General features: G+C 42.0%; 1 protein-coding gene across 1 annotated transcript; it reads right to left on the bottom strand.

Annotated features, from left to right (window-relative positions):
* Positions 1–2982: 2982 nt before the first annotated feature.
* Positions 2983–15850, bottom strand: zfand4 (zinc finger, AN1-type domain 4). Its single transcript, XM_034203756.1, has 10 exons — positions 15114–15850; positions 13706–14017; positions 12210–12285; positions 11420–11487; positions 11123–11309; positions 10568–10745; positions 8866–10095; positions 8433–8487; positions 4610–4727; positions 2983–4043 (listed from the first exon to the last, which is right to left on the bottom strand). The coding sequence occupies exons 2-10, from the start codon at positions 13887–13889 to the stop codon at positions 3908–3910; spliced, it is 2232 nt and encodes a 743-aa protein (XP_034059647.1). The 5' UTR covers positions 13890–14017; positions 15114–15850; the 3' UTR covers positions 2983–3907.
* Positions 15851–15870: the final 20 nt, after the last annotated feature.

Genomic DNA, 15870 nt, shown 5'->3' with positions numbered 1-15870 from the left:
GGTAGTGTGTATTCGTCATTAAAAATAGGCAACAACCGGAAGACAGAGAAGAAGAACAGACTGCGTAACATAAACAACAACAAATAGCGTGTGCAAACTGCAGCCTGGTTATGATCCACTGCTGTCTGCCAGTCCTTTGTGCTCCACAACTACCCGAAGGGGCAAGTCTCCTGTACCGGGTGTACTGGGTTCGCAGAGAATCCCACTTCTTCCTCAGCTCTTTCTCTGAAGCACAAAAATAAACGATGTAAGCATTGTGGCTAGTTAGCATGTCCAATTCATATATATATGCAGTGCCAAACTGCACAGCTAGCAACAGCTAGCAACAAGATAACAACAAAACACAAGGTTGAAATAACAAATTACATTTCACGTTAACGTCACTGTACGCTGGCAAACAATAAAAAGCCAACAATATCTGCTAAAGAGCTCAATTGATGAAAAAGATCATCTTACCCGAGAAACCAAGTTGCGTTTCAATCTCTCGCCAGAGTCCGGTTTTCACTACTCGGTTCGAGTACCTGTTCTCTTTGATGTCGTACAGAGCTGGCCTCTCCTGGATCAATGTGATGAGCAGGTCATCGTTTGCGTCATTCCAGATCGCCATGATGAGATGAAAATGAATATCAGTCTGTGTGTGTCTTCTTAAATCGTTTGTTTACGTCCCTCACTTCCGTTTCGCTTCTCATGCACTGATTCGCTAGCTGAACAGCCAATCAGAGTGATTGTTTGGTCCGACTGCCAGACCCGATGCATGGCCGATTCAACATGTTGAATCGGCCATGCATCGGGTCTGGCAGTCCAAATAAGGCGTGTCACGGTCGACGGTTCGGGACACACCAAATTGAGTTTGGGCGACAGGACACGCTTCGTCTCCCGACTTACGAAAACAGCCGAAATCGGCCTGGTGTGTCAGGGCCTTAAGAGGCAAACTGAAAAATCTTGAAATAAAGAGTAGAAAAAATGCATTTGGTTTGTCATTCGACATGCTGTAAAAGAACAGTTGGAAGACTGTTCAACACAAGAGTTAGCTGGAGAAAACAAAATCAAATACTGTATGTTATGATAATAAAATAGATTTATGACTGCAGTCTCATAAAGTTGGGTGTTAAACAAGACATATATTTAGGAAATGATGCTCACACCCATATTTTAAACTCCAGGCCTCTCTTTTAATGTTAGTTAAAAATTAGCTGATTCCAAGACCAAGCTGAGATAGCTGGTCGATGCCGCTTCACTTGTCAAACCTGACAAAGCTTCTCTAAAGCCACAGAAAACTTCATGCAACTCTATTCACTGGCTGAGTAGTAAACCAAGTGGTAAAACATTTACAAAGGTATGCTACGAAAGCGACTATGTTCATTTTGGTGAAATCTTTGGAATCAGATTCTGCATATAAAGTCTTATTGTTGAAAAGGGATAATCATGGGTTCTGAAATTGATTCTGGGGAGGACAGAAATGTGTGTGTTCTGTGTGTGTCTGCATGGAGCAACATGAGTCGTCAATAGTCACAGAATCTGAGCATATTATAGTAAATAAGCCTCTATAATTTTGTGGGCACTGTCATTCTCGTGGCTCTGTGGCGCTGTTCTTTCTCATAGTTGTACCATTGAGCTAAATGCTTATATCGACATGCTAGCAATGACCTTGTTTACGTGCTGATATTTCGCAGGTGTAAGATTTATCATGTCAACTGTCCTCGTTAAGTATATTAGCATGCTGACCATTTGGTTAATACAGGTCTCTTAACCCTTCAATTTGTGTACTTTTTAAATATATATGTTTTTTTATATATATTCAGCTCTTTTGAGAGGCCACATGAAACATAATATTTAATTTAACCCTCAAATCAGTAGTTTTTGTGAAAGCAAATCAGCATGAGCAATTAACTCCATTTTTTTTGATATGCCCATCTCCATTTTCAGGAGCATTTATCTGCCAGGAGAGACTAAGCAGTGTTTCAGCTCTATATGCTGCACAGCCCAATTACCTTGGATCAAAGCCAGACAAAACCAAGGAGAGGGAAGATGAAACCCTGAGACGTGACTCAGGTCAGGGTTTGTCTGTTCCACAGGAACAGCATCCAAAGTGAAAGCAGAGTGTATAATGAGAAGCAACTACTTTTCATTTGAACATTTTCTGAGAATACTCGGTGACTCATATATTCATATTTTTGAGTCCACAAAGTGTTCTCATAGTTACAGATAGCAACTTTGTTTGAACTACACTCTCCCGGATTCTTTTGTATTTTGCATGCAGACATATAAACAAACTACAGCTTTGATGTGCTCTATCGGACAAAATATAAATATGCCGACGTTACATTTGAAAAAGTGAACCAGTGGCAGGAAGCCTAGTTTGGTCAATACGTCTGTGGACAGTCATCAGAACCAGATCCAAAAGCTTCATCACTTCATTATTATCTCGCTCTCAAGTCTGAGGTTGTGTGTGATTGCATTAACATGTTTTCTTTTTAGGGCAATTATAGCACACGCCCTTTACAGGAACAGAAATTAGCCGTTGATACGATGATAACAAGTTTATCCTGATGGTGACACAGCGCTAAGACCTAACAAGATGTTGGTCTGAACCTTAAAGGTCGTAATTTTGGCTACAAATTGTAGACTTGAAGGTCTTCTAATGTTTAACCGGGGCAACAATTATTTCAGCTTGTTGCTTAGGAACAAGCCGAGGATCTGCATCAGGAGAACAGGGTACTTAATGGGACAAGAATAAGTCAGCGATAACAAATGCAAACAGTTTCTCATCTACTTCACAGCAGTGTGTACTGAGGCGATCAGCTGGAAAGGTCAAAGATGCAATGTACAAATAATGAGGAAGTGAAGAAACAAGATTTGAGGACACCGCACAGAAATGAATTCACCATAGAAGGATTATCTGTTGCTGTAAAAATAATCAGTCAATTGGAAATATAATCACACAGGCGTTGGCTCAGAAATCTTACAGATGACTCAGTAATATACTGTCTGTATGGAAAGAAACTTTATTAGATCAAAACCCAGTAGATACTCTAACAGCATTTAAAGTTTTTGCAACAGCTGCGCAATAAAAAAGACTTACAAAAGATTTTTTATGGCAACCACCTTACTTGTATACACATCATAAATACCACAAGTAAGTAACCCCACCCATCTTAATACAGTTTACTGGATAGGAATACAGATTACAACTGACATTCACACCTACACACATCGCATACTTGCTATTTAAAAACCAGCCTTGAATTTAAATAAGTACTATTCATTAATAAATATTAAGTATTTCATCAGTAAGTGGGTGTACTGTTCTCTTTCATTAGTGATGTATGTGCCTGTGTAAGAAAGACATTTAGAGGTGGAGAATATAAAAATCTGACAACATGAACACTTCATAATACAAACACAGCTATGTAAGTATCCTTTCCCACACAATTAGGAAAGCCAAACGGATAAATATGATAGTTCTAAAGTGCATCTGTCAAAGACTTGTCGAATGAAAAGTCAGCAGCGGTCCTATTGTCTTTTTTCTTTTTTTAAAGGCTGACAAAATTAAAAGTAGATATCTCTGAACGTGCACCAGATATATTTAGCAGATACTTCCTAACTACAAGCACAGTTTTTTTGTTGTTTTGTTTTTAGGCAATGATAAAAGAACAAGGTAACAGTTAAAAAAGGATAAACATCTTCACATTGTCAAGAAGTGATAATTAGTTCTTTGCCATTTCAGTCCACTCTCGTTTTGTTCACAATTGGCTTTACAGAATTTTTTTATTTAAATTCTAAGCAAACTTGGCAGATTAAAAAAAGCACACAGTGGTGAATAAGTTCCTTTTTTTATGCTAGAAATGATTTGCAGAATCTCTTCCATTAAGTCAGTTTAACCTGTAGCTCCACAGGGTTGCTCGCTTTAGATCTTAGGCAGCTTGGGGGCACTGATCAGAGGGTTGGTGTCCTGCAGATATCTCCGTCCGGCACTCTTGTAGTCATACGTGCAGTCATGCAGCTCAGCATAGCGGTGGGTGGCACAGAAGTTGTGTCCACACCTGATTTAAAATGAAACAGACATTTTGGTATTAATGCAAAAACTCTAAACAAACACTATTTCATATTATAGTACACCTTACAATCAAGACATTATCCATTGAAATTCTCCATGGCTATTCTGCTGAGTATGAATGGAGAGTCCCATTACTCCCAGCAGTAGCTTAGCCTCCTTTGTGTTCTTTTATCTCTGTATTCACATCAGTCTATTTGTAAAAAGATAAGCGTTTTCTCTACTTTTAACTATCTGCAATTGAGTTGTGAGTTACATACGGTTGCATCAGATTCAGGGTGTACTCCCCGGACACGGCCCAAGAGAAGGAAGTGATCCAGATTGTTGTCACAAGGAACAACCTTTGATAAAGCTAATAACTTGTGGCAGAACAAGCAGTGAACAGAGACGTATGTCCACTTTAGAGAGATGGCTGAGGGACTAGATGTTGAGCAAGGAAAGGACTATTTTCTACTAAAATGGCTGCTTCAAGGACAAGAATGACAAATAGGGAGAGACTTGATTTAGAGTCAGGCGGCGAGTGAGCGCAGATGGAAACGCTGCAGGCGCTTGTACCTGCACTCGTAGCTCGTGGCCAGGCCAGTCTTCTTGCCACAGAGGAAGCAGTGCTTTGTGCTCTTCTTCTTGCTGCCCGTGGGAGCCTTGACAGGAGGTAGGAGGTATGTTGGAGTGCCTGAGAATAGGGGAAACATTTATTACTTACCCCACAAGAGCCTGTGTGGAATAGTTGATTGTGTATAGAAAAGGTTTGTATCAATCTATACACAGCCCAAATATTGCCTCTATCATACAATATTCCATTGTAAGTGTGCTTCATGTCTGCACACAGCATTACTGGAAGAACATTTCACAACCTTTGCTTCAATATGCGCTTCCTTTTTCCATTTTACAGACTTCAATGTGCTCAAGCGAAATTCTTCACAGAAATCTTCAAGCCATGAAATGTTCAACGCAGAACCTTCAAAAGCAGTGGTCGCCAACCAGTCGATGTGCGGGTAGATCGCGGACCGTTAAAAAAAAAAAAGTAACAATAAAAATAAAAATAAAATAAAAATAATAGTGTTTGAAAAATACGTTTTTAGATGTAAACCTATCATCCACCACCCCGTTAGCAGGTGCCACTTGATTGACGTATATATTGAGACACCTTAATAATATAATACATTAACCGTGCTTTACGTGAACCTCATCATGACACAAGAGAGGACGGCAGGACTGCAATTTCCCGTGTTCAGTGAATGCAACAGAGGCAAGTCACCAGACCAATCAGAGAGTTGCATGGAAATACACGCTCAGGTGAGCTAAAGCTCTGAGTGTTTAGAACGGTTTTGTCACAAATTATTCAAAAGATTATTTCCGAGGCACACCTTCATATGATCATTATAGTTATACAAACAATAAGAGAATAAATGAAAAACAGGTATGAAATACTATGATGCTTTCAACTTCAATATTTAACAAAAAAATCTTCCCGGGGGAGCATCCACCCGGACCCCCCTAGAGGAGGTGAGGACCTAGAGGAGGTGAGGACCCCCCTAGAGGAGGTGAGGTCCGCCCCCCACTCATAAAAAAGAGCACTTTGCCCCTGCCTATATGCCGTGAGCTGATTATGGAGTCTTCATTGTAACAGTAATTCAGATGCAATTAGTCTATATAAAAGGCCTCAAATTGGAAGCACTGTCTGGGCCGTCTTTTTCACTCAATTCTGCAATAGGTAGATCTCGCCTTTCACCTAGGCCGAGGTTGGTGATCTTGGGCTTAAAAAGGTTGGTGACCACTGTTCTAAAGTAAAGAAATAGCACTTCTCTGTTGTACTTCTAACCAAACCCCAACAACGGTAAGCAGCCATTTTCACAAGCTGACAAAAGGCAAAACACCTGCTGTGAAATCGCACACTGGAATGTGGCCAGAAAAGGCAATGCACTTTTAAAGTCTCACTGCACAATTCTAAAAACATGGAATTCTTCACCATTTACTTTATTTTGTCTAAGTTTCTTGCCATTTCACTGAGCACAAGGAGATTGCTTTCATTCATGCATCAGTATGTCTGTTATGTTGTCACCTGATACCCACAGGAAAGAAAAACTGCCAGAAAATTATCCCTCAAACACAATGTTCACACATATGAATATATATATAGGGTTTCCTTGATAGTTCTGATAGTTCAAGCTGGATTCATAAAGTGTGCAATTAAAAATAATTGTAGTCAATTCAACTCAATGTAAACCGTATACGTGTGATACTGCTTTTCTTCGGTAGCTGCAGATAATCGTTTGAGTTCAGTTTCAGGCCATTTTTAGGATTTGCCAAATTAAACATTACCTTGTTGTAATTTTGACATTTTTGACATGAACACTGGTTCATGTCAGCTTGTAGCCGTCATAGTCGTGTCTGTGGAAGCATGCAGCTCGCCAGGGTTTGTGAGTCGTGGGGATACAGCAGCATACAGATGAAAGTGACAGCTACGGATCAAGGGGGAGTGCTGGGGAACTCCAGTTCGAAACCCGCTCCTGCCGCCACTGCGTCAGGCCGTTGTGTCCTTGGGCAAGACACTTCACCCGGATTTGCTCCTGTGGGTATTGTCCACAGTACATGTATGATACCAATGTGTACTTGTAAAAGCGCCTCGATGACCTCGAGGCGTGAAGATGGACGGTGTGGCGCAGTGCGCTGTGCAATGATCATCAGATCAAGGGGTGAAAGCCGGTGTGTCCTTGGGCAAGACACTTCACCTGAACTTGCTCCTGTGGGTATTGTCCACAGTATCTGACCATTGCATGTATGATATATGTGTATATGTAAAGTGCTTTGAGTCATTGAAAAAGCGCTATAATAAATGTAAGGAATTATTATTAATTAATTATTAGCTACAGGAAGCTCGCTGTCAAGCACCTAGGCGTGGGATTGGATTTCTATTTGTCTTGTGCACTTTAATCTGCTGCCATGCAGACAAACAGTGGGTTCAAATATATTCAGACCAAAGCACATTTGACAAATTCTCTTGTTTAGAAAAAAAAGTTCACGACACTCAACTTTCCTAATAATGTTTATCTGGATTTTACCTACACATTATCCAATGATGACAAAGCGAGTACCCACTTTAAGCAACAAGCCCAAAATACAGAGAACTTGTTTGTTATGACCAGGTTTAGGTTTGAAGCATCTCATTATTTTGCTTATTACAGAGGAGTCACAAAAACAACTGCACTCAAGAGCTCAAAGTGTGTGTGGGGGGGGGGGGGGGGGACGACTCTCTGGTCTGGTGCACTGAATGCAGCATCCACCGCTAACAACTTCCCAACAATCCCTGCAGGTAAACATGGAGGGGGATCATCGTGCATCATCAATAAGAGGATGTTTTGTATCAAAGTGGAACATGTCCTGACTGAGGAAACAATAAACAATATCAAATGAAGAGAGATCCTTAGGGGAGCACACGCAATCTCACAGTGGAGGGATGACTCACTTTTGAGCAAAAAAAACACAAAAACAGTCAGGACGATAACAAAGTGGAGTGTAGTTTGACTTGAATGGCCTCTTCAGGCTGCAGACAAACACCACTGAGGACATTTCGTTTCAGAGAGTTTCCATATAATCTGACAATGCTGGTGGGCATCTATTTAGAAGTAGGAGAGGAGTGTAGGAGTGTAAAGCTGCTGAAGGTAAGACCGAAAAGACCAGGAGCTATTATTACTGTGTTCTAAATAAATTGATCAAAGGACTAAATTAATCAATTCTGTATGGTCATCATACTTCGTGATGGATGGATATTATTTTTGATGCCCACTTTAATACCAAAATGATTCCTGTCGTTATTATTATTATTCCTTTTAAAGCTCTGTGTGGAATTGTATGTGAAAGTATAGACAGATTTAAAAGTCATTCTTTAAGTGTTGTTGGGTTATTGAATGCAGTCGATTCTTGACCACCATCAAACAATTCTCAGCCTGTGGAAATACTGATAAATGTCCACTAATAGAGCAAAAGGAAAGTGTCTTGACTCACTACTCAATATATATGTTTCCTTATTCTCTGTCTGCAGTAAAAGCGCATCAGTGATCAACATAAATAAGTAAGTGTGCTTGTGTGTAGGCCGGTCACGTTCTAATATTAGTGCTGCTTCTGCAGTTGTAGCAATAATTCATATTTAAAACCTTGCGGTTCTTTGTTTTAGTGCTCAACGTGCACTGAAGGCTTTCACATAACAACCTCACTGCGCCTCCCAAGAACTGCATATTAGTTCAGAACTGTTCAGTAACAATACTCTAGTACAAAACATTTAACACAACTTAAATATGTAATCCCACCATCGCAACACACCACTTTTTTTTGTTAGTGTTTAATTGAATAACAGAAATGATCTGCTGGTCTTGCTTACCTATTCTCCCAAATGAAGTCATGCCTCCCCCAGCTGATGCAAGATTGCTGGAGGCCTGAGAAAACAGCAAATATTGTTACAGCAAATCAATAAATCAACTGCAGTGCTTTATCTTAAGAACAATCAGCATTTGTACTCAATGTTGTGCTGGAAAAGAGCTTAACGTTGTCAATATGGAATGAAACATACATCAAAAAGTGTGGCGGTTTTGAAAAGACTCAAATATATTGAGAGAAGTGATGATTTTAAAAGTAGGGAGTATATTTTGCAAATATGATACACTTGAAATGTTACGAATTTCACTGAAAAAACATTGCATCACTTAAACCGTACATTTAGTATACCTCAGTGTCACATAAGGGTTAATGTCTGAGGATTTTCAACTAGAGCATTTTAATAGAACATATTCCCCCTGACACATCCCTGTCCTCACCATGTAGGAGGCTGCAGCTCGGTGCAGCGGTGACATTTGTCTAATCAGCTCACCCTGCAGGAGCCTGTTGGATGGTATGGGGGGCAGCCTGGAGTCGAGGCTGCCGGGCCCCGAGGCAGAGGCAGGGGGCAACGCCAGCGCGAGCCATAGACTCTCTCCAAGGTCCCTGCTGCTGCTGCTGCTGCCTGGGGCTCTGGTGGAAAGAGAAGCTAAGAGTTCAGAGGGGTTCAGGGACCCCAGCGGCTCCTTACAGGCTTGGTTGGCCATCTTAGTGATGCCTCTTGCTTCCCTCTTGGAGATAAGCTCTGGCCTCTTTCCAGGTGACTCTACTTTAACGGCGTGGAGGCGTGGTGGGTGAGGTGAGGAGGCGATGGGGGGGTGAGGGAAAGTGCGGCCTGGCTTTACTTGTGCTGCGGCTTGAAGGATGGGCTGTAAACAGGAGAGGGTGGAATCGAACGCTTGGGCCAGCGGTCTGGTGGTAGTGGATGTCGACGTATATATGGGCAATGGGGAGGGGGGGTTGATATGGAGAGGTGTGCCCAGCTGCATCTCATCCCTTCTGCTGGTGAACGTGTCACTTGTCCCAAGTGTCCAGGTACTGAGTGGGGAGGGGGAGAGTGGAAACTGGTGCTGAGTGTCAACCTCAAGGGGCCGACAACCTCCCTCAGGCTGGGGGGACACATCCAAACTCAGAGGGTCTAACAGGTCCCCAAATGGAGCTCCTGCCACCCCCAGCCCGGCAGCTTCCTCTAACAACCTCAGCCGGACTGCGTCCCCTGGGGGCTCTAAGGGGTCAAAGGTGGAGTCAAAGGTGGAGTCAGGCGGCCCCCTGATACACAGCGGGGGGAGCTGAGGGTACACACAGTCCCTCATTAACCTGCTGCTACCAATGTCCAATCGGGACACTTTGGGAGGGGGCCGGATCTTTGCAAAGGGAGGGCACGTCTCCCATGCCTCCTCTTCCTGAAGCATATAACAAGAAGGGGAGGTGTATGGCGGAGGGGGGCGTCTCGGGATAGAGAAGTGGGCAGCAGCCGAGGCCGGGGCGGGGTCTGTGGATTTGTGGTCTGCGAATGGAGGTAGTTGTGCATTTGACTGCCAAGGCTGGTTGATCTGGTGGAGCGAACGAAAGAGGCGATGATGGTGACGTGTGCTGGAGGAACCCACTGAGACCCCGCTGGGATGTGGGCTGACGGGGGGCCGGGGTTTAACCTTAGCTGACTTCTTCGGCTGGAAGACAAGAGACACAGAAAACAGTCAGCATCCTCTCATATGCACTGCTCGAGTATTTGGCCCCGATACTGTGACATTATAAAACCAAGGTGGTTATCTTATCACTTGACTTAAGCTGCTGGTATAAATTAATCATAAAAAATAACAATTTTTAAAGAGCCAGTACAGTTTATTGTAATGAGAAGCTCTGCCGTCTTACAAACACATGCAAATGAGTGTTTGGCGCAGTACGTCTGCATTATGCAAAATGGTTGCAGACTACCATGTTAGTGTATGATATGAGAAGCAGTTGTGTTGAGTAGAATCGTTTGGTGTCCTTTTCTATTTTATGTATAAATTATTGACATGAAAAACAGGGTAAAATGCTTGTTTTTCAAAGCATCTACATTTAAAATGGGGAAAAAATGTGATTGAGGCCAGCTTTGACAGCGGGTACAATTTAAAGGTTTCTGATATCCCAGCTTCCAACCTTTTTGTTGAGGTTCATGTCCTCCATCTTGGCTTTGAGCAGCTTCATTTTGTTCATGGTGATGGAGTTCTCGAGGCTTTGCAGTGCAGCTGTGGAACTCTCTACATCCTCCTCATCCTCCTCATCCTCCTCATCCTCCTCCTCCTCCTCGGCACACACATTGTACAAGGAGCCACCACTGGAAAATATCAAAGGCAAAACAGTCTTCCCATTAGTGATCCTTCAGAGCCGTGGGCAGTCCTTACAGAGGCCGTGCTCATTCAACTCACTGCCACAACTAACATTAAATAAACAAAGGGAAGTACTCGACTCCACGCTGGCTGTATCATTAGATAATTATACTTGTTTATCTTGTATGTTCGTCATCTATGTCGCTTTTATCTTGGAACCAGTCTAAAGCATCAGAACCTAATGCAAAAGTCTGTTTCTAATGTTACAGCATTTCAACGTGAGCAAATTCTTTCTATATGCATATTGTCAGTACTTATACAGATAATTATATAACGACATGATCATTTCAATTAAATCACAAGGACTTTATCATAATATACGAACCTCAGAGATTCAGACAGAGGAGTCAGGGTGCCATCTCCTCTGTCGACCACTCGGAAGAAGTTTAGTTGGTCATTTTCCCGATAGACCACAAACGTAACTTGCTTGTTGGACAGGCTTTTCTCCCACCCCTCCTCCTTTGTGTTCTCCATTAGCTCAGTAACATCTTTGATAGGATCCTCCATTGTAACTGACAAAAGAAGAGAGGTCAATTCCATAAAGTGTTAGGGAATTAAAAAAGACATTGATATATACGAGTATAGATGTCTGACATGTGGATGTACAGTTCTTTTGACTTACCTCTCCTGGTGTTAATTGGCCCTCCCCTCATAGCTAAGACCAGCTTCAAAGTGCAGCCCTCTGCAATGCTGCAAGCACAAACAAACTGATGATCAATACGGCAGATAAGTGAAGAAGGATGTAACCAATTCCATAGTGAGCAACACATTTAAGTTTAGAGTCAAATGCTTTACTTCCGAGGCAGAAAAGAGATGCTACTCTACAAAGTGAACAGCACTCCAAGGGTCGGGATGATTTCCAGATGAACTTAAGTGCACGACAGGGAATTCCACAGGAACATTTGTTTCTGATGAGCAGATGTTTCGTTGCCTACTCTACCCCTCTGCTGCTCAAACTTCAAAAACATGCTGCAGTTTGATAGGCGAGCCAGGCAAGAGCTCACCAGAGGCTGTTCATGTGGAAAATTAACTGACAAGCATTCATAACAATAGAAGCATCTGCAGCCGGCGGAGCACTGGAGGGTGAGGTCTGCATCTCATAAACTGATACAAGTGGAGGAGCAAGCACTCTTCACATGACCAGTATGTCACTTATCTCATCTGCCTCAACATCTCTCTGGCTCATGTATGATATGTTGATCTGAATTAAGACTGAGTCCCCACCGCAGACAGAAGGCTTTTAAAGTACACAGGCAAATGGCTAGACGAACACAGGGCGTTTTCAAACATATTGATAGTAATTGCTCCAACAAGCTTTATGTCTGTGTGATTTTGCCTCAGTGTCAGTGCTCTGAAGAAGAGAAAGTGTCAGTGCTCTGAAGAAGAGAAAGGGTTTGCAGAAATAGATTTACCCATAGTCATGAAGACAATGTTCATCGTCCAGCTCCAGATTGTTCCAGATTAGGTGTTGCTGGGCAACAGGGATACCTTTACAGACAGTCGGAGAGAGGGTAGGAGAGAAAATAAGCAAGGTTGACAAGGACCTATTTCAGAACATAAAATCACTCATCTGACACTCAAGCAAAGTAGAAAGGCTGCCAAAAGAAGCATCCATACAGCGATATCGATGATACTTGTCTGCCCCCTTAAGACAGAACCATGTAATTGCTGAAAAAGGGCAGATCCCACAACAATTGCATGAACTAAAATTGTCTAAATTAGAAGAAAGAAAACTAAAACTTGATGTGCTCAAGTGTTTACAAGATACAACTGTGAAATACATTAGGGTTGGAATCAAATACAGCCACATTTATCTCAAATGAGAACAAAGTAGTAAGGTCTAGTTGAGGGCTGACGGCCTAATGAATATGAAGGCTCTCTAGACTAGCTACTCCTTAACATGAGATGCAGTGTATGCGTGGTCAGGAAGCTCTCTGTGCCCACAATGAGTCAACTCCCTGAACCGGTGCTGGACCGGAGCCAGTGTTAGTGAGTGAGCACTGGTCCTTTCATTGCTGAGTGGTTTTCTACACCACACACTCACTTGGCTTGGCTGGCACACCTCTTCACACACAGAGCACACAGAGGCCATTATAAACAAAAATGAAATCAGCAGCAAAGAATGCAGATATAAAAAGTCATCTTGATCTACAGAAAAGGAGAGCCAAAGTCGAAATAAATGAACTAATAGATTATTCATTCAGGAAAATGTCAACACAACCCACAACGCCTAATCCTAAACCACACTGAAAAACACAGTTGCTGTGTTCTCTCATGGTGCATATGATTCGTCACTCGAGAGACAAGCCAACAGGTGAGTTCACAGATATGTTGACATATTATAAAGGCAGTTGCCTTTCACAAAGTCAGCAAACAGCTTTTAAGATGGTTTGGATTTGTGATTCAGCAAGTTACTAGCGTCGTCCATTATGTATCAACAAGGAGACCAACTATAGGAATGATAGGACATTTTATGAGCATCCATTGTTTGGAAAAAGCGGCTGTCTGTTGTGCTTATACACTGATTTTACATTAGGACAAATCATTATAGATTAAATATTACATTTTTAACCAAAGACTCTAGCTAGATTTGTTTTACACCGACAGCCATACTCAACACAAATGAAGGTTTATATTGACAATAAGTCTAAGCGCCATAATCTCAGAGTGTAACCAAGAGTTTTCTGCCTATTTCTTTTTCCCACCACGTTACATTAAGCATGATAGAACACTTTTATCCGAGTCAAAACCACAAACCGACTAATAGAGTGGGAAAACCTCAGTAGACTAGATAGGTGATACAGAATGGTAAAAACAATGACTTGTCCTCAACCCAGTCTATCAAATAACTGATGGAGCCTGCTCGCTCAATACACATGCAAAAGATACACATTTAAGTGTTGTTTACCTTCCAGCCTCTGGATCTTTGCCTTGACTGAAATGACAGCCTCAAAAGGCAACACACGCAGCTCAAAACAGGTTCCTGTCAGGGTCTCTATGAAGAGCTCCATAGTGTCATAGAAAGGGAGCTTATAGTGAAATGCTCCCACACTGTCGTCATTAAAGAAAGGTGGCTCTTTCCTGTCGGTCATCTTGGCAGGATGGGAGAGAGACTTCTGGGATACGGTTAAAAGAGAGGGCCGGCGCAGGAGGAAGGAGAGAGGAACAGGCACTGCTCACTATCCTCACGACCGTCACACATCATGCAGGAGGACCATAGCTGTGAGAAGAAACAAAAGCACTGCATGATTCTCAACACTTTTAAGAGGGTTTCATTAGTTGAACCATTCCCTGCCCCTGCAATCCAGTGTCGTAAATATGATAAATGTGCTTCCTAGTCAGCAAGCTTGAAACTTCCTGCTTTAAATATAGTATGTTAGCAATTATGTTAGCACAAGGGCATTCATCAGCGGCAGCAAACATGTGCAACCCGCTCATAAAAGATTCAGTGCAGCATTTTACTTCCTGGCCAAAATTCAAGAGGATCAGGTGTGTTATATAAGCCGTCTGTGAAGTTTCCTTTGCCTGACCCCAGCCTGTGACAGATCAACTCTTATGTCACTTGACCCACCGACATCTTACAACATTTAATATGCGTCAAAGGCAAGTTGGTCCAATCATACATTTATTATTCTGAATAAAAGAAGACAACGTATCACCCAAAATACTGTTAAAAGCAGCACAAGAGATTCATATAAATTGCAGTTTTTCTCATGGACACCTGACTGATTAGAATAATGTTTGGATTTGATATATTATCATGTTATCTTTTCCTTTTGTGTTTTGGAGTACAGTTGTGTTTTGAAATGCAGTTGTTCACAGGCTGCTGCTGTGAGATCATTTTAAACGCTGATCCTTTAAACTAAGTTAAGGAGTCTTAAGTAAGGACTCATGTCCATGATAAGATGTCAAACACTTAATAATAAACTGTCTCTGATTGTTGGCAGTATAATGTTAGCATAAGAGGCCCGGTGTTGTCCTTAACAAGCCATGACGCAAATGGATAGTTTGTCATGTAACAGGCAACGATAGACCATTGTGTAGTTTGTCTCTGGCTACATTTAACATGTTGTATTACGGTGGTTGACCGCACCATCACAGTTTAAGGACGGCGAAAAGAGATCAACTCCTGTAACGTTAGCAACTAGCTGCCTGACAACGGAGATGAATGGAGTTGGAAGTCGCCTCAATACAATTCCAGCTGCTAACAGTAGCAAATAAACGTCCCACAAGCAGTATTTATACCTCCTAATCTTTCACAATGACCTCTCAAAACCTTGGTTAACGTTCGTATGTTAATATTTATACTTGCTTACCTGTATCTTCTACAATAACACCGTAGTGAAGCCCGTCTAGCCGACGCTGTTAGCTTTCGTTGCCATGTTAGCCAACAACTCAAACAATGGCTACCTTTCTCACTGGTCTGCCAGCTAGCAGACTGCTAGGCTACATCCACAGGCTTCAGTCATCTCCAGTCCGCTGTAGCTGTCGAGGAAAACGTTCCGTTTCAATCTAAGCAGCATTTCCTCACGTTTAACACTAGAAACTACACACGGAACCAAGTGGGTCAGCCGCTGTCGGTTGCCGTGGTCCCCTTGTTGTCAACAACATCATACCTGTCAAAGGCGGCTGAACAACACCTTTGTGACATAGTTTGATTGGCAGACAAAGGAACCAATTGGCGTAAAGGATGGTGAGGTGGGCGGAACATCAGACCATGGGTCAGGCAGTCACTTCCACATCCTCCTCAGTTGGGAATATTTCCCCTTACAATAACGTTGTAATTCCTCATTTTAACAGGTTTAAAAAAATATGACATTTTGCTACATAATTGGTCAACAAAAAGCAGTAATTATCTTTTGAGCTACCAGCAATTGTTTTTCTTGTTCATTTTTTGAAGAATTAATGAGTGACTGTTACACACTTAAAAACATTAATAAAAACACCTCCTAAAACAAAAAGTTTCCAATTTGTTCCCATGAAGACGAGATGTTGTCTTCTGTTTTTAAAAGAATGCCACTTTGTAGCCCAATGACAGCAGAAAGGCTTTTACTGCCATGTTCAAGACACAAA

The sequence above is a fragment of the Gymnodraco acuticeps genome, unplaced genomic scaffold, assembly GCF_902827175.1.
Source record: "Gymnodraco acuticeps unplaced genomic scaffold, fGymAcu1.1, whole genome shotgun sequence".
In the NCBI taxonomy this organism is placed as follows: domain Eukaryota; kingdom Metazoa; phylum Chordata; class Actinopteri; order Perciformes; family Bathydraconidae; genus Gymnodraco; species Gymnodraco acuticeps.
The sequence above is the reverse complement of the archived record's forward strand: the minus strand, read 5'-3'. Positions and strand labels throughout refer to the sequence as shown.